Source organism: Botrytis cinerea, chromosome 8 (assembly GCF_000143535.2).
Source record: "Botrytis cinerea B05.10 chromosome 8, complete sequence".
In the NCBI taxonomy this organism is placed as follows: domain Eukaryota; kingdom Fungi; phylum Ascomycota; class Leotiomycetes; order Helotiales; family Sclerotiniaceae; genus Botrytis; species Botrytis cinerea.
In genome coordinates this window covers 1,750,283-1,774,820 of record NC_037317.1, presented here as the reverse complement: position 1 = coordinate 1,774,820, position 24,538 = coordinate 1,750,283, and the positions used below count along the sequence as shown (strand labels likewise).

General features: G+C 44.0%; 8 protein-coding genes across 8 annotated transcripts; 4 read left to right on the top strand and 4 right to left on the bottom strand.

Moving 5' to 3' along the window:
- Window positions 1-166: 166 nt before the first annotated feature.
- On the bottom strand, window positions 167-1,299 carry BCIN_08g04600 (hypothetical protein). The gene is made up of 2 exons (XM_001552275.2): window positions 924-1,299; window positions 167-850 (listed from the first exon to the last, which is right to left on the bottom strand). Exons 1-2 carry the CDS (start codon window positions 1,120-1,122, stop codon window positions 357-359), a joined length of 693 nt encoding a protein of 230 aa, XP_001552325.2. The 5' UTR covers window positions 1,123-1,299; the 3' UTR covers window positions 167-356.
- Window positions 1,300-1,534: 235 nt separating this feature from the next.
- BCIN_08g04590 (hypothetical protein) lies at window positions 1,535-4,584 on the bottom strand. Its single transcript, XM_001552273.2, has 5 exons — window positions 4,114-4,584; window positions 3,251-4,057; window positions 3,149-3,189; window positions 2,451-3,062; window positions 1,535-2,379 (listed from the first exon to the last, which is right to left on the bottom strand). The coding sequence occupies exons 1-5, from the start codon at window positions 4,382-4,384 to the stop codon at window positions 1,990-1,992; spliced, it is 2,121 nt and encodes a 706-aa protein (XP_001552323.1). The 5' UTR covers window positions 4,385-4,584; the 3' UTR covers window positions 1,535-1,989.
- Window positions 4,585-5,149: 565 nt separating this feature from the next.
- BCIN_08g04580 (hypothetical protein) lies at window positions 5,150-7,977 on the bottom strand. Its single transcript, XM_024694659.1, has 5 exons — window positions 7,327-7,977; window positions 6,906-7,263; window positions 6,259-6,856; window positions 6,118-6,208; window positions 5,150-5,825 (listed from the first exon to the last, which is right to left on the bottom strand). Exons 1-5 carry the CDS (start codon window positions 7,510-7,512, stop codon window positions 5,550-5,552), a joined length of 1,509 nt encoding a protein of 502 aa, XP_024550451.1. The 5' UTR covers window positions 7,513-7,977; the 3' UTR covers window positions 5,150-5,549.
- Window positions 7,978-9,234: 1,257 nt separating this feature from the next.
- Window positions 9,235-11,703, top strand: BCIN_08g04570 (hypothetical protein). Its single transcript, XM_001552270.2, has 2 exons — window positions 9,235-9,603; window positions 9,653-11,703. Exons 1-2 carry the CDS (start codon window positions 9,390-9,392, stop codon window positions 10,936-10,938), a joined length of 1,500 nt encoding a protein of 499 aa, XP_001552320.2. The 5' UTR covers window positions 9,235-9,389; the 3' UTR covers window positions 10,939-11,703.
- A 97-nt stretch (window positions 11,704-11,800) lies between these two features.
- On the top strand, window positions 11,801-13,368 carry BCIN_08g04560 (hypothetical protein). Its single transcript, XM_001552269.2, has 2 exons — window positions 11,801-12,039; window positions 12,095-13,368. The coding sequence occupies exons 1-2, from the start codon at window positions 11,994-11,996 to the stop codon at window positions 12,931-12,933; spliced, it is 885 nt and encodes a 294-aa protein (XP_001552319.1). The 5' UTR covers window positions 11,801-11,993; the 3' UTR covers window positions 12,934-13,368.
- Window positions 13,369-13,615: 247 nt separating this feature from the next.
- BCIN_08g04550 (hypothetical protein) lies at window positions 13,616-18,809 on the top strand. Its single transcript, XM_024694658.1, has 3 exons — window positions 13,616-14,662; window positions 14,720-18,364; window positions 18,427-18,809. The coding sequence occupies exons 1-3, from the start codon at window positions 14,005-14,007 to the stop codon at window positions 18,567-18,569; spliced, it is 4,446 nt and encodes a 1,481-aa protein (XP_024550450.1). The 5' UTR covers window positions 13,616-14,004; the 3' UTR covers window positions 18,570-18,809.
- Window positions 18,810-20,693: 1,884 nt separating this feature from the next.
- On the top strand, window positions 20,694-22,238 carry Bcpdb1. Its single transcript, XM_001552266.2, has 2 exons — window positions 20,694-21,206; window positions 21,293-22,238. Exons 1-2 carry the CDS (start codon window positions 20,847-20,849, stop codon window positions 22,049-22,051), a joined length of 1,119 nt encoding a protein of 372 aa, XP_001552316.1. The 5' UTR covers window positions 20,694-20,846; the 3' UTR covers window positions 22,052-22,238.
- A 298-nt stretch (window positions 22,239-22,536) lies between these two features.
- On the bottom strand, window positions 22,537-24,181 carry Bcatg3. The gene is made up of 3 exons (XM_024694657.1): window positions 23,412-24,181; window positions 22,849-23,356; window positions 22,537-22,797 (listed from the first exon to the last, which is right to left on the bottom strand). Exons 1-3 carry the CDS (start codon window positions 23,939-23,941, stop codon window positions 22,744-22,746), a joined length of 1,092 nt encoding a protein of 363 aa, XP_024550449.1. The 5' UTR covers window positions 23,942-24,181; the 3' UTR covers window positions 22,537-22,743.
- Window positions 24,182-24,538: the final 357 nt, after the last annotated feature.

Genomic DNA, 24,538 nt, shown 5'->3' with positions numbered 1-24,538 from the left:
GCGCTTCAATTGCATACCGGGGTAGCGTCATAGAGAGTCCTGGATCTGACTTCATCTTGCTTGTAAGAGACATTCGAGATGTTCCTGTGCAACACAACATGCAGCGAAGCTGTGATGGACCGGATGAGACACAGATGTGGTCTTAACCTTACTGTGGCTGACCATTTGTGTGGATAACTGTGGCTGCTTCACGATTCTGCAGAAAACTTATCATTTATTGTTAGTAACCTAATAATAATAAGCTTGACATGGGTGTATAATCATCTGAATTTCCTAATTAAGCCTTCACTTCACATCTGTACTCCCGTCTCTCCATTTCATCGAAACACATTTCAAAGTTCCCAGCCAGATCTTGCCTAAGCTTTCGACGATTCCTCCATCCCCTTGATCTTCTCAAACAATCTCAAGAATACTGCAGAGTCCTGGGCACCTCCAACCTCATATTTTCCCTGAATAGTGAAATTCGGTACCCCGCTAATTGAATTCCTCCTCGCCTCTTCAACCTCCCTATCAACCTCTGCTCCTCCCTTCTCACTCTCCAACCATTCAGTGACTTCTTTCTCGTCCAAACCAGCTCGCACTCCGGCATTGCGTAATACCTCATGACTAGTAATGTCGCCTTCTTCTTCAAAGTACGACTTGAACAATGATTCCACTACTTTCGTTTGCATGGCTGGCGACTTTGTCTTTCCCAATTGAATCAGGCGGTGACTAGTTCTCGAAGCTCCTGTCTTTCCTCCAAACTTAAAATTGATACCGACGTCTCTTCCAAGTTGAGAAAGTCGGCTGTCAGCTGCCGCCAGTCTCTGTTCTCCCAAGCGAGCAACTAAATATGCTCGTTTATCCACACCTATCCATGACGATTAATCTCAGAACATCTGATTGACAGAAAGTGTATGTAGTAAAAAAGAGCTATTACTTACCTGTCTTGGGCGCGTCTGGAGCAAGGTAGAATGGATGCCACGTAATACTAAATGTATCGTTGGAATCGGGATTTCGCTGTTTATATGCGGTGATTCCTTGCTCGAGTTTCTGCTTTCCAACATAGCACCACGGGCAGACGGTGTCGGAAACGATTTCAATATCGAATTTAGTCATTCTGGGCAATGTCGCTTTGAACATCAAGTTATACTAGAACAGGGAGTGAAAGAAGATGAAAATAGAGCGAACAAACAAACAACTACATATATTGCGAGAAAAAAAAATCAACACATGATGTGCCCAAAAATGCAAGGGTCAAAATGAGGAAGCCGATGATTACTATTCACGATGATGAATATGATTAGAAATCAAGAATTCAAAGGGGGAACCAGCCAGGTTCGGCATCCCGTTCATACATACCGAACCATAGAGTAATAAGCAGTGAGCACTGATGAAGCTTAATTTTATGGAATTACTAATCAATTTTGCAATCTAAATGAGTTTCGCATCGAGGTCGTCTGGAGGGGAATTGGTAAGGATTGCAATGAATGCTATCACGTGGTTCCCTACTTGGGTAACAAGTAAGCTATTGATGGATGTGTCCCAAAAGTTCTGGAAGTGGATGATTGATCATTTGTGGGGCTTGTGGCAGTGGCTTAACAGACAAAGTAAGTTTCAAACTACTGCATTACAGTAAACCTAATCTATTGAGAAGCTTTCGTCAACTATCCTTTATGGCGTCTTTTTGGGACAGTAATTGACAAACCTCAACTTTTTGATTCTCATAAAGCTTTCCTTCGCTTACTGATCGCCTTCCCTTTAATGGCATAACGAAGTCTCTCTTGGCTCCTCGGACAGCTGTGCCGTGTCTGGGTACCTTCAATCGCCAAAAATAATATACCATGAGAGAGCGAGAGAGCCAAAGGCGGACGAGCTAATCTTTGCTTCTCATATTATGCAGATTTCTCTAAATGGATGATATTATTGAGGAATAGTTTTTGTACTGCCCAACATAGTCTACACTATCCCTGGTGTTCTTAACACTTACTTCCACCTTTGCTCACTTTCCTACAAGCCCGGCACAAATCCCTCCACCTTAACATTCCAACCCTTGGGGAAATGCATTCCGGGCTCACCGTCCCAGCCCCCTGCCATCATTGCCAATGCAAGCATCAATCCCCCCGAGTTTGGGAAGTATGGAGTCGGCACGCGTGATCCACCTACGGGATATCCCGCATCATCGAACTGAAAGATCGGATGTAACAGGTACTCTATTGCTTGGTCTGTATCGCCTAGACGAAGAGAATTCATGGCCAGGAGAGCAAAGTCCCAACCATATGAATCTTCTAAATCCCAAAGAGAGTGGATTTTGGAGGCAGTGTTATTAACGATGGTTATGTTGAGGGGAGGGGAGCTAGGGGGTGGGAGCCATCCATATATACCGGCCATTGCTGGATGCTATCATTGGAGTCAGGGTTAGCAAGTTGGAATCTTGGGTGTATAGATCATGCAACTGTAAGATCGCTTACATCAGTTGTTGTTTTGCTGTCTGTCCACATGTTGGGAATGCCCTCGTAAACGGGATATGTGTCGTTAACGATAGGCAGGGGAGCAAGATTTTCCCGCACGTTCTTCCAATCCTCAGGGATAGACTTTCCCTGACGCTCTTTCCAGCTTATAGCCACATCAAGACCAAATCTCCAGTACGCCAGCTCAAAGGTTGGGTTGATTGTCGCATTTGGGCTCGTGTTCTCAGAGACGGGATACATTGGTGGGCCCAAATCATACACTCTAGTAGTGGTATTATACCACGCGAATGATGCCATGAAGTCTGCTGTGGCTGTCAATACCTCATCCCATCTTTCAAGTGTCGTCTCATTAGGGAATGATCGGTATTCGATCTCGGCGAAGTACATTGGATGCGGTTGCTGCCAGATCAAAAGAGAGTTGATGCCCCCAGGAGCGCTACGGCCGGTCGGGTCGGTCATTTTCCCCCAGCGGGCGCCCTCATATCCTTGAAGTCTGGCCCTATCGAGTGAAGATTCAAGGAACTGCTCGTACATTCCTGGCATGCTTCGCCAAACAAGGTCGAAATGATTCCATCGAGAAAAATGGATAAGATGCCAGAATACCATCTCAAGCTACGCGGATGATTCTTAGCAATTATTCCAAGTCAAACTAGGCTCATCATAGAAAATTAAAAATGAAATGGATCGGGAGTACGAACGTGAAATTTTCCATACCACCCATTGTTTACGAGACCAGATTCTGAAACAATCAGTACAGCTTCGAAGGAAATCTCACCTCGATACTCGTCTAAATGACATACCTTGAGGTGGAAATTCTGATGCTGAATTGACTGCTAATAGGTATTGAGATAGAATAATTCGTCGCTGGAGCTCAGTGGCATTTGTGGAATCAACAGAACTCAAGTCAATGAATGCCCCCGATTCCCAATAAGTCTGCCACCACATCTTAGAGCTATCGGCAAGATCAGCCACCGATGGTGCACTCGTGTTTCCAGCTTTACTACAACTCGCGTCATTCGAGAACAACCCTGTCATTTTCAAATTGCTGGAGCCCGGAGTTTTGAGAAAGTATCTATGCGTACCCTCCTTGGGACCCGACACCTGACCTTTGCCTTCCCATCTCGCGGTGAAACAGTAGCTAGTGTCATCTAGAGTATGCTGTATCACAGCCTCGTTGTCTGTAACATCAAGCAAAGTAGAGTGCTTACTACTAGCATTCCACACGCCGACAAATGGTGCATCGAATTTGTTCACATCTGAATATGGGAAATCAAAAAACAAACCTAAAGAGCCGATACTAAGCAGTTCGGACTCCACATTAATCATGACGGCATCAGATTCTGACGCTGCTGATACCTCAACACGGACTTGGCTGCCATTGTAGACAAACGTTGAAGTGATTACACCGTTCCATAAATCAAGAACCTGATTTTTCTTCTCCAAGTCGCCTTCCGTAACATTCGAGTTCGCAAACCAAAACCCAATATTACCTAAATTCAACCGTTGAGGATTCTGAATTAGCCAGTTCGATATATCAGCCTCAGCTGGATTGGGCTGGTCGTAGTTCACAAGCCGTCCATGTGTCCACCAGTCTAAACCAGTAAAGTCTTTGATTTGTTAACATCTAGTATTCCAACAAAATTGATCGATGATCAGGCCTTACCTTCCACAGATGTTTGATTTGGAGTTGTTGGCAAGCTGAAGTTATGCCAACCCCACGTCGACATGGTTGCAAAAGAATGGAAGGTCTGGAGCCCCGTCACATCGACACCGAAAGCAAAGTTGCCATTGCCAACTTGTAGAGGTGTGGCTGCGGAACTAGCGTTACGGTAAACATTGTAGGCTTGGACGATTTCTTGTCTGTGTATCAGTGCGCCAACCTTAACGAGCCAGAGAAAAGCTACGCAGGAAGAAGAGATAATTGAAACACGCATATTGATTTGAGTAGCATTTCAATTGGTAAATGCGTCGATAGATATAGACATCGACCGATTCTCCTCTTCCAGGAACAGAAAAATTACCCCAGATTTTAACTACCGACGTCACACATGCACGTATACCCTTAACATTGTCCCGAGCCTTAGTTCTTCCACCACTCATGTTATTTTACATATGCAGGTCAATCCTTGCTAGCGGAAGCGAGCGAGAATATCAAGGCTTGGATGTATAATTTCAAGATGTACATTCAAACTCAAATAATGCTTGAACAATCAAAGTAAGTTGCTCGAAGCAATGGATATATAAGAGAATGATCATGTGGGAGTGAAAAGGCGAAATATAATACATATGTCGAATTTAACACACTTCCCTTGATCTATCCTGTTCTATGCTTAGCAACCTCAACTTCATCTCCTCTTATAAACTCCTAGAATTATCAACAATCCATCCTTCTAGTTGGCATACCCGCAGTTAGCAAACATCTTATTGGTATATCAATGATCAACAGCTAGTTCTAAGCTGCGTGCCTTATGGTTTGAACGATTCATCAATTCAACGACCGCCAGGGACTACACTACATAATAACTCATCTGGATCAGATGGAACTATATGCATGACAACAAAAAATCATTACTGGGAGCATCCGTATAGCAAACATCTACCAAATTTAGCCAGCGCATCTCTATGACAGAAACAACAAGTCGGTCTTGAAACAAGCCTTTTTTCTTCTTTTCCTCCATCCCAGAAAATTTTCTCTCCTTTGTAAGCGATTCCAAGCAAGGTTATAGTTGTGAGTAGTCAGATTCTCGTACATTCATTTACTGATGAAAGGCGGTAGAGAGAGAAAACTAGTAGGTGAGATCTTTCTCTATCTAAGCGGTCATTGCAAGTCTTACTTTTTTTTTATCTTCAACGCCAAAGCCAAAAGGTATCTTTTAGAACATCTCGATTGTGCTAAGCTATTGTTTTTTGACAACCAAAGTAATTGCCATAAAATACTGGAAATTTTCAGCGTTACTTAAAAGAAATAAAGAAAGGCCAAGGCGAGATCTGAAAGAAAGAATTGAGTGAGAATACGTCCAGCGACCCTAAATCTCAACGTCTACCCATCACAATAAGAAGGGAATTCAAGATATCATTATCCTGTGTCTATCCTGACACTTACCACTCGAATTCTGTTTCGCGGTTTTCCCAATAGTTTACCTTTTTCTTAGCATTTTTCTCTCCGGCTTCCCTGTACTTCTTGGCCAAATCTCCAAACCCTTCCTCCTTGACGGTATACTTTACTGTTTCATCTTCATGCTTACCTACAACATCGGCCACACTAGCAGTAATATCATTGACGACCTTGCCGTAATTAACTGCTTCGCGGATTTTGCAACGAACCCCTTGAGACTCACAATGTTGTGTCAGGGCTGTGTACGTTCCGAAACCTCTCTATACAATGGTTAGTAACAGCGCAATCAAGTACTTAAATCGCTTTCCGTTATGATGTTAACATTGGAAATATGATCCAGCAAAATATGAATAAAATGAATTCAGGTAATGGACGACACATTGAGCAAAAGTGTAACGACTTCGACGGATTGTGAATGAGCCATTGTGCGATGCAGGATAGAACATTCCATAAACAAATTGGTACCAAGTAACAAAGGAGGAAAAATGCAGTAATTGTGTGAATAGGAGTTAGGATTGAGAAATACGAAATAAATAAATTCGCTGTACTTACGTAGCAATTAGGACAGATAAGTCTATTGTCTGAGGTGTGTATGGCAGAAAGTAAATGTTGGATGAAGGCAGTTTCAGCATCATAACTTTTCCTTTAAACGTGTTAGAGAATGGTTCTGATTGGTCAATTGACACTACTTACTTGCAAAACCGGTGAGGACACTGGTACTTTCGGGTGAACGCAACCCAGTATCTTTGTGAGCGGAATGAAGGATCTTTAGGGTCGTATGGTGCATGTTCCTTCTCGGGTAAAGGGGTGACAAGAGCCCGCATGCGAAGAGGTGGAAGCCCACCGGTTCGGGTAGCTACACCTGTCACCGCTGGCGCCTCTATAGATGGTGGGGCGATGGACTTTCGGGAATTTGCAAACATGTGTTTGGTGTCCCAGATGGAAGTAAACTTTGAGTCCTCGAGTGGTGCATCCATGAAGTTTGGAGCTTTCATGCCGGCATCCCTGAATTGGCTTCCATTTGGCAAAGGTGGGAAGTTATCTTCTTTCATGGAAGGCGCAATTGCAACCGGAAATGAATTCTCGACATACTCGTACTGAACCTCTTCAGTGGGCTTTGGTTTCTCCTTGGCTGCTTTCTTTGAAGTTATACCCCATGGTATACTCATGGCTTTATCGACTTCTCCGAAAGAAATCAAGTCCTCCTCTGGTTGTAACTCCATGACGGGAGCAGGGGTAGTATTTATAATCTCTTCGTTAAAAGTATTCGATGGTATATCTTCTTCCAGGACTAAATGATCGTAAGCTCACGTCAAGAAGAGAAAGGCTTGGGGAGTTACTAGTAGTTTCCCATCCACCGAACTCAAAATTGGTAACTATTTCACTCTCAAAATTTGGTGGCGATGACTTGAAGATTGGCGCCAGCAGCTTGACATCCAAAGAGTTTGTAGAAATATCCTGCGAGTCTAAAAGGCTGTTATTAGTTCTTGGGCCGGCAGTGTCGTCAATCTCCTTCAGATTAGCCTTGAATTTTGCATGCAGTTGTTGACGTTGGCGTCTGCTAGCTGCCAGGCTATGTCTCTCTTCAGGGTTTATTGCGCAACAGCTATCAAGTTCAAGGTGATTAATTAGAGATCCCAGACGAATAAACTTTCTGCCACAAGCCATACACTTGAGATCTTGTTCCTTTGGGTGGACCTAGAGTTTCATGAGATGTCAGTCAATGATGGCTCACAAGTAAATCGATTTAAATTAGCCTACTAGAGTTCGATGACGCTTCAGACCTTCCTCAGTATGAAAGTCTGTGCTGCAGATGTCACAACAGATGTGATCTTTGTGGGCTAATTTGTGATTATGGAAGGCAGTCCAATCCTCAAAGGTGATGTTACAGAGCCTGCAGTCTACCTTGGTATCATGCTCAACAATATTTGTGTCTTTAGCAGCCATTTCGATGAGAATCTAATTGTTTTCAAAGGTACCGGGTATTCTGGTTGTTGATGTCGTCTATGAGGATGTAAAGAGTATTGTAGACCGTGATATTGTTGATCCGAGGCACATGGAATTCCGGTCTGGAAAGAAAGACTAAATGAAGAGAAAGGATGTTATTATGACGACCTCCTGCTTTCCTTGTGGTTTGGCCAACTGAGGAAGGAAATCTGAAAGAAAGAAAAAAGATACAGCTCACCACGTACGGAAAATCGTGGTGTGAAGAATATGAGTTTGTGGGAAAATTGTTTATTGTGTAAAGAAGTGAGAAGGGAGTGGGAGGTCTTGACTTTTGGTTGTGTAGTTACGTATACAGAATAAGCAAATTGGGAAAGAAGAAAACCAGGCTAAGACTAGAGTCACGGGCAACGGCAGCAGCAACGGCAGCAGCAGATATCACTTTTCACACTAAATTTATACCACAACGATAAAAACCAGTGAACAACCGACTGACAGTGAATTTCTTTCGACAATAAGAAGGGGAATCGGAGGGGAAAAGAGGAGAGAGAAAAAAGATAGAGAAGTGAATAGAATCGCCGATAGTCTGCGCCTATGTGGGCAGCCATCACCTCTTTTTTTAACACACAACACCACGGATCTTATCGGAGTATTATCTATTTGTGTCTACTTGTACATATCAAGTGAAAGAAACGCCTCTTCCTTTGTCAACACCAAACAAATGTTTCTCCTGTTGACCATGGTGATATGCTTGCTCTTCGAAGACACGACTACTCCAAGCGACAGCATGATTATCAGTCATGCATTCGCTGTGCATACTCACCTTGAACATCGGCCGATACGCCTCAAAAGAACCAAGAATGAAATATGCTGGCTATCCGAAACAGTTCAGACAATAATCCATGAGAGGAAGGCCACAGAATGCTAGCACTGCAAATAGGCATCATGCTCTCTGGTGCAGACAAAGCGAGACCTCATCCCTTATTCAAGGTGGTTCTCCCATTCAACCATTATTTCGATTGCTTCAAATTCTTAGGACCCCATTGATGGCCAGATATCTTCATCTTTCAGGGCCACGTTTGTACTTGACGATGGCAAGTAGGAGTGCGAGCTATACCGAGCTCAAGTGGGTTAGGGAGCTGAAGAAATCATATCTTACAAATCTCCAGCCTGATGGAAAGAGTGACGATTCGGCGAGACACCGTGAACGAAATTCTCTGCAAATCAGCCATCAAGCAGAACCACTCTATGGCTCACCTGCTGAGGCTTCAGGAATTACAGGGAGACTTAGAAACATTCCCTCCGCTTCCACCAAGGTATCCGACAATCTCTACCCGAATGCAAGAGCCTTGCGGTGGCAGGACGACAGAGAGTTCATGTAACACATTAGATACTGCTTAGTACTAAATGATAAGGCTACATGTTAGACCTTGTAGATATTGAATTTACAACTGCTGCTACTCGCCAACTGCAGAGGCAATCCCGTGTATAGACGAGCGAGTATGAGCAAAACTAGCGATGTTCAATATTGGGAAGCCACGGTCAAATGGATTCGAATACTGATAAATCCTTGGATCAAGAATATTGCATCCTACCAAGGAATTCCAATTGCTCGTTGCTCGTTGCTCGTTGCTCATTGCATTGGACCGGAATGCCACATTGATGATTCGTTAGTGAGTGAAGTTTGTGTGAATTGTCTCACTGTCATCCATCATCTTTGTTCTCGGAAGCCCGGTCTACTCTACGGAGGCCGATCTGTGCCTGTGTTTAATAATCAACGAAGCTCAGCCTCTAATGAACGGGACGGAACACAAACACCAGCTGGTCTGTTATTCCAACAACTCCTTAAATAATGCGAATTTTAAAGTCATGTTTCTCTGATGAATCCCATGGCTAACCTATCGCCACCAAGCCCTTCTAGATCTCCCGGCCCTTCAAGAATGTCTCGAAAATGGGCTAGAAAGTGCGAACGTTATTGTTGCATTGGCGCAACTTACTTCCCCCTTGTATTTGTGTACAGTATTACAACATGGGCTGTCTGGGTAGAAACTACAATTGGATTTCTGGCAGACGGCAGCAGAACACACTGGATAGGTAGGCTTCATTGTCGCAAACAAAATTTTACAAAGCTAATTTCTCACAGGAAAGGGGACGTCATTTCTAGGAATCATTATATATCTCCTCCTGAATTGGTCATACACGACTGCGGTCTTCACGAGTCCAGGAACTACCACGGCCGCAAACCATGGATATAGCGCCCTTCCGACACACAATCCTGTGGCAACAAACTTCACGGTGAAATCGAACGGGGAATTGCGCTATTGCAAGAAATGTCAGGCAAGAAAGCCAGATCGAACTCACCATTGCTCAACATGCGGAATCTGTGTGTTAAAGATGGATCATCATTGCCCGTGGTTAGCTACCTGCGTTGGACTGCGGAATTATAAGGCCTTCCTCTTATTCCTAATATATACAACATTATTCTGTTTTCTCTGTTTCGCAGTCTCCGGGACTTGGGTTTGGAGGGAGATTCTGAGCGATGGAGAATATACCGATTCGTTGTTACCCGTCAATTATGTGATGCTAGTGGTAATTTCCGGAATTATAGGATTGGTCTTAGCAGGTTTTACAGGATGGCATATTTTACTATCATCCCGCGGTCAAACGACAATCGAGTGCCTCGAGAAGACGAGATATTTATCTCCATTGAGAAAGACTATGCAACATCAACACATCCCTGAAGATCAAGGTCATGGATCATACGAACAATTAGAGAGAGCTCGAGCAAGAAATCGATATGAGGAATATCTTGACGAACAAGATTCAGAAAAATTACCTAGCGCTTTTGATCTTGGGTGGAGGAGAAACTTCAAGCATTTATTTGGACCCAGGGCATTATTATGGGCGGTTCCTATACCCACTACCACTGGAGATGGATGGAGTTGGGAGGCAAGTCCAAAATGGTTGGAGGCTCGAGAAAAGCTTGCCCGAGAGAGAGAAGAACAAAGAAATAGAGAAAGAGCTGCTGGCTGGGGCGAGCCAGAATATCCAATGGTACCCCTTCCAAGATCGGAGGGAGCTGGCAGACATTATGTTTCTTATCCCACACAACCTGCTAGAGCCAACCGTCAATCCAAAGCAGACCGAATCTTGGGGCGCAGTCCTAATCAATATGTGGATGAAGCAGACTCGAACTCCGTCTCGATGCAAACACTGCAGCCTAGAGACAGCGATGAAGATCCTTACGAAATAAGTAGTGACGAGGATGAGGCCGAAAGAAAAATCCTCGACCGAAAAGCTGCTGCTGGGTGGCCCCAGAGAGTTGGGGTGGTTACGAATACATTATTAGGAAATACGATAGCACGACAAAAGGATGACACGAGAGAATGGGATGGACATGGACATGGACACGATGATGATATAGACTAATAGTCGGTTCTTGTAAGCGGCCTCCTAGTTCCTAGCCGGGGAAAGCGATTGTCCCCGGAAAGCGGTTGTTCTCTTAGATTTTTCATAGGCGATTTATTCAATTCCCAAAATAAAACCATGAATTTAATAATATAATTTGTTTTCAGATAGTATAACATTTTTTGAACGGGGACAACCGCTTCCCCCGACTAGAAACTAGGAGGCCGCTTACAAGAACCGACTACTAGATTTCAAGGTTTACAACGTTTTTCTCCGGGTTGGAGATCATCAATTTCGTCCTTTGTATGATACAGATTAAGCTTTGGATACTCATAATGTCGGTGGATGGATGGATGGATATACGGAATCTCGAAATATGCTATCTTATAATATTATCATGTCTATGATCGAACAAAGCCACCGCAGAAAATCTTCTATAGGTCGTCTCGTATATTCTCTCCCTTGCAAATCGCTTCAACACTCCTCTACCTTTCACCTCCTTTTCCTCACGCTCTATTTTGTCCCTGGCTCTAGGTTTGCTCGGCTGCTACTCCTTATCTTCTCGGATTGACAACAGTATAACACACATGAATGCATATCTCAACGGGTGAAAAGAACCGTGATCTGATATCTCAAAATCCAAACGCACACCTAGGCAGTCAGATAAGCGGCTAGGAGGTGCATTCTAGATGGATAGACATCGACCCATCTAACTCACCCCTTTCTGAGATTGGAACTGGCGAGGAATGAAATGGGTGGTGTGAGAAGGGTGGTCTGGTGGATCCAATATGTGATTATGTAATCATCGACGAGGCCACGTTATCGCAACATCATAATCGTTATCTACGACATGTGCTCTGGTGCTCTCCGCGCTTGTAACTTCGATCGACCGGTTTAGTGACACCATAGCGTTGAACGAGCCAGCCCAGCCACTAATCATTTAAAAGAAATCCATTCCTCATTCTGCACACAAACGATTCTTCAAACATAGTATTGATCTTTCAGAGAATAGGTCAGGTCACTACTCTCTTACGAGCCCAGAAGTTCAATTACTGTTTTCCGATCAATCCTCAAACATGGCGCCTGGTTTCAATACGAAATCTCCCACGTTGAAGCGCATCAGTAAGTTATTCTGTGCCCCAAGATCGTTTCTCGCATGTGTTAATCGGTGGCGCAGTGAAAGAAGCCGCCGAACTCTCACAACATCCATCTCCTGACTACACAGCTTCTCCGGCTTCGGATACCGATTTGTTTGATTGGCATTTCACATTGCGCGGCCCTCCATCCTCATCGTTTGCCGAGGGTATCTATCACGGACGCATTGTTTTGCCTCCCCAATATCCCCTTCGACCTCCTTCCTTTAGATTTCTGACGCCCAGTGGAAGGTTTGAGGTGAATCGCGAAATCTGTTTGAGTATAAGTGGGCATCATGAGGAAACATGGCAGCCTGCGTGGGGAATACGAACCGCCTTGGTAGCTCTCAGATCCTTTATGGAAACCAGTCCTTCGGGGCAATTGGGAGGGGTTGATGCGAGCGATAGCATTAGAAAGAGAATAGCAGGGGAGAGCAGGGGGTGGAAGTGCGGCATTTGTGGTGGAAAGAGCTGCGAGGAGATTTTAGGAGAAGCAGAACAACTTGCGAAGGAACTCGAGGGTGAAGGGACCAGTTCTAACAGAGAAGAGGAGACAATACCACCTGACATGCAAATAGGGCTCAAGAAAGAGACGAAAGCGGAAACGGGATCAAATAAGGAAATAGACGACGAGAATAGTAAATCCACGGAGGAGGTAACGCCGGCACAGGCTGAGAGTGAGTATCCAGCTGCGATGCCAGCGCAAACGGTACCTCAGCCCACAGCTACGATACCACTTCCTCAACATCCTCAACCTCAAAGACAAATGGCACAAGCCCGTGTTCAGTCAGATGAAGGTGTACCCGCATGGGTCGATCGGGCTATTGCTGGCATAGTGTTATGCTTAGTAGTCATGGTTTTGAAGATGTTATTGGGAAAATAAACAGGGCTTTCGGGTGTTTTAGTCCAGGCTTTCTTCGGACAATTGTAATAGTGAGTTGGAGGCATGATGACAAGGCGTTATTGGGCTGGCTGGGGGTGTATGGATTTACTTAGCGTTTCCTAAACCTTGATACCATTAAACAGAGAATGCAGGATACTTTTCACATAGCCTAGTCGGCACCTCATTGTATCAAAACAAGAATACTCGCGTGTCGTGAGCAAATTATGGACAACACAATATTGCCGTAGCTCTACATATCGCAGATGTCAGGTTCTGGCTCTTGATACACGATATTTTCTTAAGATCAGAATTCGAATTGCTGGGCTCTCTGTTTTAAGTACATCAGACTCGAATCTCACATATTTCTTTAACAGCCTGAAGTGTATTTATCCAATCTTTCCAAATAAGAATCTTCAATGGTCTATTGGCTATTCATAAAAAAATTCGCTGATCAATATGCACGACTGACACTCGACAGCTGGACAATCAGATAGAACCATACGTCGTGCAACCGTACATTGCTACCTTCCAAATTTCTAGAAACCCGATTTTACTGGAATTACGAGCAATTTCACCGAAGTTTCATTATCGCACTTCACAAACGGGTGCCATTGATTTGATATAGTAAACCGAACAAGCCACATTCGTCGCAAACTACCCGTTGATGTCTGTCCTTTGCTTAGAGAGGTACTATCTTGCACTACAATGACGGAGAGCTCCCAACATGTTAGACCTTACACTTTCGTGCTTCTCTCCGCCCCTCTCTACATCTTCAGCAAATCACAAGTACTGGGAGATTTGAGCTTTTCCGGTCAAAAGAGAAAGCTTAGTGTGAAAGACGGATGGCACAATGCCAAGTTTATTCGCTCTTTGTCAAAGAGAACAAGAGTTTTATTTCAAGGAATGCATTGAAGCAATTTGAAGCCGCATTCTACCAACAAAGACTTCTTTGAACGCAACTCCGCATGTTACTTTATTCGAGTGATTCTGACGAGCTTCAAACCATCAGATTAACTGGACTGGTATTGTATTATCTTGAAAAACATACCGCCCGAATCAATTCTCGACAATATGGAGGGCTCTGAATGGCAACACGAACCGTTACCCGATTTTTTGAGAAGTCCGGGGCTTCAAGATTTCATCAAGGAAGTTTACAAGGGCAAAAAGGCCAAGCCAACTCCCCAATTTAATGGCCTCCACAATCTCGAATTGGATCTCGGCGATGCAGCTTATGATTATGCTGTATTGGATGGACCTGTTAAGCAAACGTGGGGAGATTTGAGCCAGTGGTTCAATGCAGCACATGGCTACGACGGTACCTTACCAAAAGTAGCACCCCCAAAAGAATCCGACGAGCTCGACATACAGCCAAAATACAATGCTTTGTTTTGGTATAATAACAGCATTGACTCGGTTTCAAACCGAATTGCAAGGCAAGCGCAGGAAAACGACTTAGACTCTCCAGACATCGATTATTATCATCAACCAAAGCCTTTCTTGCGTGGCTTAATTAATTTTGAAAATCTCTTTGGCAATACCAGAACCCCTTTTCCCGAGTATAGCAATCGGGATCTACGCCAGGATTTGATTGCTGCGTCCCTGTTTCATCATATTGCGACAACAATCTTGAAGAATCCCTTCTTCTTCTTGGATGATACAAAAACCTTGAATGAGACAGTCAATGGTCCACAAAATCCTGTCGACCAATTATATTATGATCTCCTCCGGTGTAAGTAATAACCATCCAAAGTAAAATTATTATGTCACCTAATGCAGTATTGCATAGATAAGTCCTTCCAAAACGAGCTTGTTGCTAGATCCTTCCGAGCGAATATCATTAGATTACTTAGGCCTCGAGAGGAGTATAGCCATAGTAGGGGCATCGCAGACACAACAAATGGCAAAATTCGCAGAGTAGCACAAGCTCGAGCAAGACAATGGCTGAGCAGCGAAGCACAGAATCTTTGGCTGCCAACCGCCGATAAAATCGACGAGCATGAAATTGAGATTCTTTACGAAAGAGCAGCAGAATTAACAGTTGAGGTTGCTGCCATGACAGGGACGGATATCCTTACAGAAACATTAGAGGATTATACGCCTTTCCCACACCCCACTATTCCTTGCCTTCCTTTATCATTCTGGAAACATTACAAAGCCGGCCCAAGTTGGCACAATATCTCCGAAGTTTCGAAGAATGCTTTTGGAGACATTTCTGTGCCACCACCAGACTTGAAAGATCTAAACGAGCTCGAAAAGCAAGTCAAACTGGTCAGATGTAGACTTGTCATATATGTGTACATTGAAGATCCTGAAAACATCAAAGCAACTCCCACACCGTTTGTGGAGGTCGAATGGTACCCATACCCACACCCGTTCGACGTTGGTTTATGTCCAGAACAAATATATCTAGAGTTACCACAATTGGAGAAGCAAGAGCCTGATCTTGGGGACCTAGAAATAGTCTTGGCCAGACGCGGGTTGTTCGGAGAAAAGATCGTTTGGCGAAAAGGGTTGATATTCTACAAATGGCTCGCAAAATCCGCTGCTTATTATATTCCGTTTTATTCAATGGCACTGGGAGCTCCTCTTGTACTTGCATACGTTTTTTCCAAACTTCTCTCCCTTGGGAGTGATGAAGAGGTAGGTTGGTGGCTTTTGCCTGATATTTGGAATCTACTTTACTCTTGGCGAGATGCATTGTCCTCATACTTCTTCAGGATCGCTGGCTGGCTGGGAATCCTAAAATGTTATGATCTAGCGATGACTGCTCTCTATAGTCTCTTTGGTTCATGGTTTGGAACCTTTGCTTATGGGTGGGAATTGATCCTTCATTCCGTCACAACTTCGAGAGAGTACATGTCGGGCTTGTATGATTCCACCGCGGAATATGTCGTTTCCACGAGAATTTGGAATATTCAACTTTTTGAACGGGAACTCGTAATTAGCTTCCTCAGTTTCTTTACTCTGGCTGCCATCTTATATTATCTGGCCGACAGGGCTTTTGCGCGTGGGCCAGCGCCAGCTCCGCGGTATTCAAGTCCGCTCTTCATTGCTTTTGTTCTAATCCAGTTGTTATGGCTTGGTCCTGTGCGGCTCGCGGTTATGCAGATTGTTGATTACGTGTCAGATGTACCGAAAACCGTGACGGATATATTGGGGGGTTTATTGCATCTCCCAGAAACCTTCAACTGGGGGCTGGAATGGATTTCTGAAATTGGCGGCAATACGACCGTCTCTATTACACCAGAACTCGACCCAAGTCATACTGGGATTTCGATAATACCGGAACCAGAGCCAGGAGCATATGATGATGATGTTCCCCAGCCTTTTCGATTAAGCCCAGACGTGGAAAAGATGCTTTCAGAATCAACAATTGGGGACACATTGACAGGGTCGAAACTTGGGGAGGCAATACTAGTATCTAATCTTTCAAAAGAGAAAGGATCATTGGGCATCGCTGAAATGCTAGAGCGCTCAGAACTTGGTCAACAATTAGAAGATTTGGGATTTGGACAATCGCTCGTAGGGGGAGAACCAATCGATCAAGCTTTGAAGGGGTCTTTACTTGGATACATATTAACAGGATCTGATACTGAAAAGAGACTAGTAACTGCACGGCTAGGAGCAACATTAGCAAAATCGGACCTTGCACATAAGTTTGTAGGATCAGAGTTCGCGAAAACGTTACCACAATCAGCGCTCGCAGATCTAATAACCGAAGCCTTGAACTTAAAAATGGGCTTGAAAATACTAAATTCCGGGCCGATGGGGCAGGCGGAGGAACTGTCTTCTATACCAATGCTTGGAGAAGTATTATCGGGCCTCAATCTGGCAGAAACGCTAGAAGGGTCATTGCTTGGGAGTATACTAACGGGATCAACTTCGGAACCTATTCTTCCAACAGAAGCTCTTACTGCGTGGGAAGATCTCGCACCACCAGAACCATATGTCCCCGGAACACTTGCCATAGAGGCAGAACCTGCGCCGCCGGTTGTCGCGAAGATAGGGACAGTAGCCATGAAGCTAATAATGACGTTACTCACCCCCTTTCAATTGGCGATAACGAGAATAGCGTCAGCACTGATGAAAGCACCAATCATAGAGTCTCTTCTGCCGATGGTGACGACAGTAGTAAACACAGCTCTGAAACCATTGGCTCCTGTGATAGGTTTCTTGGGCAGTTTTTCCTCTACCACCGAGCAATCATCTGACCAGAAGCCGGGATATATTCCAGAAAACGGTGCACCAATAGCGGAATATGTTCTACCGATAATAGCCAAAGGGCTCACGGTTATTTTGAAGCCATTTGTATCATTAGTGGCCATGTTCTCCGGCTCATCTTCTACTGGTTCTCCTAACCCAAGCCTAGAAATTTCTTTCGATCCGGCCAAGGTGTCATTTGTCGTCACTTTCATATTGATTCCTGTGTTTGCAACGGGCTGCTACATAAGTATGCGGCTCTACTTTGATGCTTGGAATCAGGCAAAGATCGATGTACCCTTGCCCCCTCAAGGAATCCCTCCTCCAGCAGGAGATCCTGCAGCTGATGCCCAGGCACAAAATCTTCCACCACCACCGAAAAGAGTGCGTGATATGTTCACCTTCGTCTTTCATAAAATTCGCTTGGCTTTTGTCTTTTTATATCATTTCCTCGGTGCATCGTATCGTCTATTTAAATATGTTTTCCGTCCATTTGCATTTCTCTGCTATCCGTTTATATGGCTTTTTGTCGGTATTATCTACGTTTTTGGCCCATTTAGACGGATGGGCTATCCATTCGTTTACATATATGGTCAGATTACCAGATTGGGTCGTTATATCTGGGAATTACTAGTTGATCAACTACCATCAGCACGAACTCTATTTTTCCAAACCCTAGCTCTAATCATTTTTACATTACATCACATACAACCTCTATTTGAATATGCTTATTGGCTGTTCATAAAATTCGAGGATTACCGTCACCCGAGGCCTCCACTGCCCCAATTGCCATTCGTCAACCAAACACTTGATGCTATTGTTCGCCTATACGAAATGATTATCCAACTATTCGCAGACATAAGGCAGAGATTATCAGATTTGTACAATCATTTGAACTTGAACAACTTTGCTCCTATCCGAGGGATAATTGATGCAATAATATTCCTATGCAGACAAATTCTTCACATCTGGAATTTCTTTGTCCGCGCCTTAAGACTTTTTAATGTTACGTTAGGTTATTTCCTATACGTAATGTTGGGATGGGATACAAGACAGTTTTTTGCCCCTGAACAAGGGCCAGAAATTCTTTGGGCTCTCCGAGCTATCCGCTCTGCTCTATGGAGGAGCCCTCTCGCTCCAGTTAAAGTTCCTGCCAATGAATATAAGTTGCGCCGTCATCACCTCCCTGGATTTGCCCGGGGTCGTCATCGCTCTCTTCCTCATCCACAATGTGAGTAAAATTTTCCACCCTTCAACTATCAACAACAGATAGCATATACTAATACCATCCAGGGTTTCCCTATTTCCATTTGATGATCGGGACGTTCATCGGCACTTTTATATACTTGACCGCAGGTGGTCATCCCAGTGGCCATGACTTCATTTCTCGTACCAGTGACTTAAACTCAACCTTGGATGAGATGTTAAAAATTTGAGATCATGGAAATTTGCTGGCAATTGTCTTTGCTGGCGCCATATTACATAAAATTCATGGTTCTCTTTCTGGAGGGCTTGTTAGATAAAGGGAGACTGGGTATTCAATCTACTCATTGCGAGTATCTTGATGTGTATTGCACAGGGAATCAAAACCCAGATAATCAATCTCAAAACTGTACATCTGATCGTACCCTAGAGGCTTGAAATCAACATACACCCTCATTCCTTATGTGAAAACAACAAACTCGATAGACTTTCCGCAAAGTTTACAGTGCATTCTCATTCCACAGTTTAATTGTACACTGACTGTTGAGTGATAGCTCTGTAAAATGTAGACAGACTATTATTTCTTTTTGAGATCGCGAATATACCATTCAGAAAACCAGCTCTTGATAGTCTTATGCATGTTTCATTTATGACACCTGGAAGAAACAACTTAGTAGCATCACAATCGTACACTACATCTTCATTCAGGCCGTTATCCAGATCTTAATGATATGCCACTTCAAAAGAATCGAACTTGTGAAAAAGATGCAATTCTTCAGTGGTAACTCTAAGATATGAAGAAACGAAGGTTCTTTCGTGACTGGAAACGTTTTATACTTGATGAATCATCAAAGGACCGGAAAACTATGACATTTTACGGAAGAAACTGGCAGATTACTCATTGCATGTTATTCAACTCCCACTAACAAATAATCGAAGGTCTAACCCATTCACAATGACTAAAATCCATCATCTTCTCTATATTAAAACATTGTTGTAAACACTTGCCACCCTTAACTTGCACCTTGTCTCTTGTAGCATGCCAACAATGAAGTCTGTGACGAAATTACTCCAATATTTGGTCAAATCAGGACCACAAGAGCTCAACCCTCATATAGCGCACAAACCTACCTCCGAGATTAAGAATCTTTCACCAAATAGTCACAAGCGCAAAGAACTCATCAACCTCCTGCTATGCAACGTGTATTCACCCACCTTCTCTCAGCATCCGATTATACCCACCTTTGAAAACCTTGGGCGACCAATTCATAATACCATGGGTAGATACACACTTTGTTTGACGACTGAGGAATATCGTATGAACACTTACGCTAAATTCTTTGATGCTCTCTTTTTCGCAAATAAGTTGCGGGATTTCTGTGGCCTGCTGCGAAAAGACACGGGGGTAGAAGGTGGTACGTTCGGCGAATTTGCGCAGTGGAAAGAGAAGCCACAGGTTGTAATCTATACCGACCTTGGTAAGAAGACGAGCTTGACAAACGAGAAAGATAAGAAAATCTTTTTGGAGAGACTATTAATTGGGATGTGCTGGGGGTTTTTGCATATTTATGAGTGCAAGGAGACATGTTGCTCGGAGTTACAAGAAGGTGACGCGGAGCTAGAAAGACTACTTGAAAAACTATCTAAAGTATCAGGGCAGGATTTGGGTATTAGCTTGGAGTTGAAATGGAAGGATGAAAAGTTTGTGAAGATAGGAACGTTTCCCTTCTCTCCTGCCAGCTATGGCGCGACAAGGTTCTATTAAAGGAGGTATGGTTTTCGATGCATCAGAGCGCTCCGTTTGCATTTGTATTGCAGAATAGCAACACACAAAACGATGACATTACTGACTATCCTAATCTTGTTCATTGTTGATGCTCAGTAATTCATGTATTCTATACTTGGATGAGATGCCAAAGAAATTCACATCCATGGGTACTGTGTCAGCCCGTGTCTTGCCCAACAGGCGCCCCGCTCTCTCTCAGAAGGTCACCGTCGTGGAAGCAAAACATCCAGATTCATTTTTCTCTGATCTCTGAATACACTATATATTCACGATCATCCAAGGCCCCGGATCATCCCCGGAAACTTATAATAGCCCTTTGAGATTTCATATCAAGATTTTGATGTAAAGGCTCACTAATAAAGCCTTCAAGAGAAACATTGACTTCCATGTCTCTCAATTCCATTTCAATGAACTCTTGGATATCTAAACTTCAATCAAATTATTTCACTGCTTTGATGCATGTTTTGAGTGAAGTTTATCAATCGTAAGTCTCGCCCTAATGCTTCCGAAGGCTAATCCGAATTCGGTTTAGCTTATCTATCAACATTTCGGAGCGCGGATTGTAAGCTTTGAACAAAAAGTCCCAACGTGCCACTCGAGTTGAAGGTTCGTGAGAATCCCTAGCAGCTTGTCAATTTTTCTCCATTCCTTCACATCCTCACCTCCCTCTCTTGAACTTCTTCGCTGAGGGACCTTCTTCTTATCACATAACCCCATCTTCAAGATGTCACGCATCCTACGACCAGCGAGTCGTTTCGTTTCTTCAGCTCGCCCAACACGAAATGCATTTCAATCTTTTTCCCGTCTACCGGCCATTGTGCAAAGCAGAGGATATGCAAAGGAGAGCGGTGTTAAGGAATACACAGTCAGAGAGGCTTTGAACGAAGCCTTGGCCGAAGAATTGGAGTTAAATCCAAAGGTCTTCGTTCTGGGTGAGGAAGTCGCCCAATACAATGGCGCATACAAGGTTACCAAGGGTTTACTGGATCGTTTCGGTGAAAAGAGAGTTATTGATTCCCCCATCACTGAATCTGGTTTCTGCGGTTTGACCGTCGGTGCTGCGTTGGCAGGTTTACATCCTGTGGTAAGGACTTTTTTCTCCATTTCCTCGCCTTCCACTGAGAGTCTATCGAGATAAGAGAAAGTAGTGGCTAAAACCCAGTTCTACAGTGCGAGTTCATGACTTTCAACTTCGCAATGCAAGCTATTGATCAAATTGTCAACTCCGCCGCCAAAACTCACTACATGTCCGGTGGTATCCAACCCTGTAACATCACATTCCGCGGACCCAACGGTTTCGCATCTGGTGTCGCAGCACAACATTCACAAGATTACTCTGCATGGTACGGAAGCATACCCGGTCTCAAGGTTGTCACTCCATGGAGTGCCGAAGATGCCAAAGGATTACTCAAAGCTGCTATTCGCGACCCCAACCCTGTCTGCGTTCTCGAGAACGAATTGTTGTACGGTCAATCTTTCCCAATGAGCGAGGCTGCCCAGAAGAATGACTTCGTTCTTCCATTCGGCAAAGCCAAGATTGAGCGTGCTGGAAAGGATCTCACTATCGTTACTTTGTCCCGCTGTGTTGGACAATCTCTCGTCGCCGCTGAGAACCTCAAGAAGAAGTATGGTGTTGAAGTCGAAGTTATCAACCTCCGATCCATCAAGCCTTTGGATGTCGAAACTATCATGACCTCCCTTAAAAAGACCCACCGTCTCCTCGCTGTCGAGTCCGGTTTCCCAGCCTTCGGTGTTGGTGCTGAATTACTTGCCTTGACTATGGAGTTCGGTTTCGATTATCTCGATGCCCCAGCCCAAAGAATTACTGGTGCCGAAGTCCCAACCCCATATGCTCAAAAGTTGGAAGATATGAGTTTCCCTAACGAGCAGTTGATTGAGAACTATGTCGCCAAGATGTTACGATTGTAAGAAAATGAAAGTTTCTAGAAGTGATAACGAGGATGGTGGGCTGGGTTTGGGAGGGGTGGAGGACGTGTATTAAATAGCATACTCCTGGCAAATATACCAATAAGACCTTTGTTTGAACCCGTACAATACTACCTTGGACCCAAGTAAATGTGAATTCGTGAGCGTTTTACTATGATCCATTCTTCCAGACTAATTTGACATCTCGAAATCCAAAAAGTGCTGCCATGGACTCCAGATAGTTGAGGGACTACCCCGTGTCAAACCGTCCTGGTGGCTCATTTTTTTGTTCGATAACGACTTGATATCTCATGGCTAAAGCCACTTTAAACAGCCATCATCGATTGAACATCCAGCCGATGTCCCAAAATTTCCTCACATTCGAAATGAATCCCAGTCTAATCACGTTGATTTTATGATTACCAGAGAACGCCCCTTGCTATATGGCGATTGAGCATCACTCAAACACAAGTATCACAAGCACAAAATGAGAACAGGTGCATGTTACTTAAATCCTGATTTCTCTAAAATGATATGATATGTTGTGTTATTAGTGCAAAGACTTATCCGACAAGCTCCAAACTCCTCGTAAGGATTGCTCCGCTTCGCTGCAGATCAATGAATAATCAAAACTATATTCCCCAAAGCCGTTTCCCATCATCCTGAGCTTGCGCATAAAACAAAGACAACACCGCTTAGACACCCATAGTAAAATCGTGCTCAATACCTGGTGTCACACTTGCCATGAACTGGGGTTTCGTTAGCATAATTCACTATAGTAGAGGTGCAAAATAACTCACCTTCAAGAATACAACGAGATATTGGTCCACACGTATAGCAACTTCTTCCTCCTCATTGGCAAAATCTTGATCATGTTGCAATACCTCCCACTCATCGTTACCATTCCCACCAGCCTTCAGACCTTCGAGAACAGCCTTCTTATCGCCAATTTTGGTCTTCTCGAAATCGTCAACTAGGCCTTCCATTCCGGTGTCTTTAGAACCGGGTACTGCCTTGCCTTGTCTTTGTTTCTCTCGTCGAAGTTTTAAGGCCGCGTCTGCGCGATCCAGAAGGGTCTTCATGACACTGGCATGTTTGCAAGGATGGATGGAGGCCATCTTGATATTGTTGCTGAAGTATGGGAAGTCTTCCAATGTGACGGTCTTATCCTTATAGTCTCCTACGATATCCTCCATCATAAGGTGTGGTGGGAGCGGTTGGGAGCTTGAGAGATATCCTGAGAGGTATAGTCGAGGAGTTCTGTAATAGGGTGTATATGCGATGTAGATAGTATATGTTCGACGAGATCTGATAAATCAACTGTTAATATCTTATTGACAGACTGATCTCTAGAGATACTTACGAGCTCGCGTTGTCAGCCTTAGGATCACGAATAATAGCTTCATCGTCATCGTCATCATCCTCCATATCTGGGATATCATCCTCATCGTCTTCTCTCTCGCCCATTTCACCACTCTCATCTACTGTTCGCACATCTCTCACACGGGCTTCTTGACTGGCGGCCAAGCCTCCAGTCCTCAGCCAACCATCTTCGTCATCGCCTGGAGAATGAGGACCATCGCCTCTGAAATCCTCCCCATCTCTAACAACAGTTTCATCATGACCTGCGTCGCCTGCAAAATCATCATCGAGTCTGCGATGGCAAGGGACGCCACGGGTAACTAGAAACTGCTTGCCAGCTGGTAGGTAGTTGGCGCGCTTGCTTGTTGGGGATGCATCAGCCCATGACCATGTTGGAAACTTGAATACTAAATAATCTCCTGCTGCAACGAATTCTTCTGGCGTGATTTGTCCATTGGTACGAAAGGTAGAGGTATTAGATACGGGTGTAAACTCTCGAAGTCTATCGAGAGTACTGTGGAGGAAGTTCATGATGGCGGGGTTGCTTCCTTTGATGTTGAGCGGGGTCTCAAGGATGTTGTGAGATGTCTGGGTATCTTGATGGGATTTGCAAGATTTTATCTATTGTTTTTGTTTTTGTTTGGATGGGTTGAAAGAAATCCGGAAGGTTGAATGCGGGTTGGATTTTATATATATGTGGATTGTGGGAGACGGTTGAGTCAATGGTAGAATAGAGAGTAGCCTTATGATGATGTTCTTATCGATAAAGCCGATAACCCTCGAGACGGTGAATGATTTGGCCCATGTGACCCATGACATTGTTTTTGGTATGTATCAGATAACAACTACATGTTCTCTGAACACATACTTCTGTTGCCACCGCCCCCCCATCTTGAAGATAGCTCGCATTATATTGTAATATGCTATAATGATGTTCATAGATTGCTGTCAATCTCTTGACTCGGTATAGACACAATACAATTGCCTACCTGTGTAAGATTGTGGTGTCGTGAACTACACGCAAATATAACTTTCCAAACCCGGGAGACAAAGAATGCATTGTACACTCAATGAACCCTTTCATCCACCAAAACCGTTCATCACAGAGAAACCTATTCTAGAGCAATC

Coding starts and splice junctions, on each gene's coding strand:
- BCIN_08g04550 (XM_024694658.1), top strand. CDS start 14,005: ATGGAGGGCTCTGAATGGCAACACGAACCGTTACCCGATTTTTTGAGA. Junction 14,663..14,719: donor ATATTATGATCTCCTCCGGT/GTAAGTAATAAC, acceptor AGTATTGCATAG/ATAAGTCCTTCCAAAACGAG. Junction 18,365..18,426: donor CTCTCTTCCTCATCCACAAT/GTGAGTAAAATT, acceptor AATACCATCCAG/GGTTTCCCTATTTCCATTTG.
- BCIN_08g04600 (XM_001552275.2), bottom strand. CDS start 1,122: ATGTTCAAAGCGACATTGCCCAGAATGACTAAATTCGATATTGAAATC. Junction 851..923: donor TCCAGACGCGCCCAAGACAG/GTAAGTAATAGC, acceptor CGTCATGGATAG/GTGTGGATAAACGAGCATAT.
- BCIN_08g04560 (XM_001552269.2), top strand. CDS start 11,994: ATGGCGCCTGGTTTCAATACGAAATCTCCCACGTTGAAGCGCATCA. Junction 12,040..12,094: donor TCCCACGTTGAAGCGCATCA/GTAAGTTATTCT, acceptor TCGGTGGCGCAG/TGAAAGAAGCCGCCGAACTC.
- BCIN_08g04570 (XM_001552270.2), top strand. CDS start 9,390: ATGAATCCCATGGCTAACCTATCGCCACCAAGCCCTTCTAGATCTCCC. Junction 9,604..9,652: donor CAGCAGAACACACTGGATAG/GTAGGCTTCATT, acceptor AATTTCTCACAG/GAAAGGGGACGTCATTTCTA.
- Bcatg3 (XM_024694657.1), bottom strand. CDS start 23,941: ATGAACTTCCTCCACAGTACTCTCGATAGACTTCGAGAGTTTACACCC. Junction 23,357..23,411: donor AAGGCTGACAACGCGAGCTC/GTAAGTATCTCT, acceptor TTGATTTATCAG/ATCTCGTCGAACATATACTA. Junction 22,798..22,848: donor ATCTCGTTGTATTCTTGAAG/GTGAGTTATTTT, acceptor ACGAAACCCCAG/TTCATGGCAAGTGTGACACC.
- BCIN_08g04580 (XM_024694659.1), bottom strand. CDS start 7,512: ATGGCTGCTAAAGACACAAATATTGTTGAGCATGATACCAAGGTAGAC. Junction 6,857..6,905: donor CGGTGGATGGGAAACTACTA/GTAACTCCCCAA, acceptor ACGATCATTTAG/TCCTGGAAGAAGATATACCA. Junction 5,826..6,117: donor TTATCTGTCCTAATTGCTAC/GTAAGTACAGCG, acceptor ACCATTGTATAG/AGAGGTTTCGGAACGTACAC.
- BCIN_08g04590 (XM_001552273.2), bottom strand. CDS start 4,384: ATGCGTGTTTCAATTATCTCTTCTTCCTGCGTAGCTTTTCTCTGGCTC. Junction 4,058..4,113: donor AAATCAAACATCTGTGGAAG/GTAAGGCCTGAT, acceptor AACAAATCAAAG/ACTTTACTGGTTTAGACTGG. Junction 3,063..3,148: donor GGTGGTATGGAAAATTTCAC/GTTCGTACTCCC, acceptor TCATCCGCGTAG/CTTGAGATGGTATTCTGGCA.
- Bcpdb1 (XM_001552266.2), top strand. CDS start 20,847: ATGTCACGCATCCTACGACCAGCGAGTCGTTTCGTTTCTTCAGCTCGC. Junction 21,207..21,292: donor TGGCAGGTTTACATCCTGTG/GTAAGGACTTTT, acceptor CCAGTTCTACAG/TGCGAGTTCATGACTTTCAA.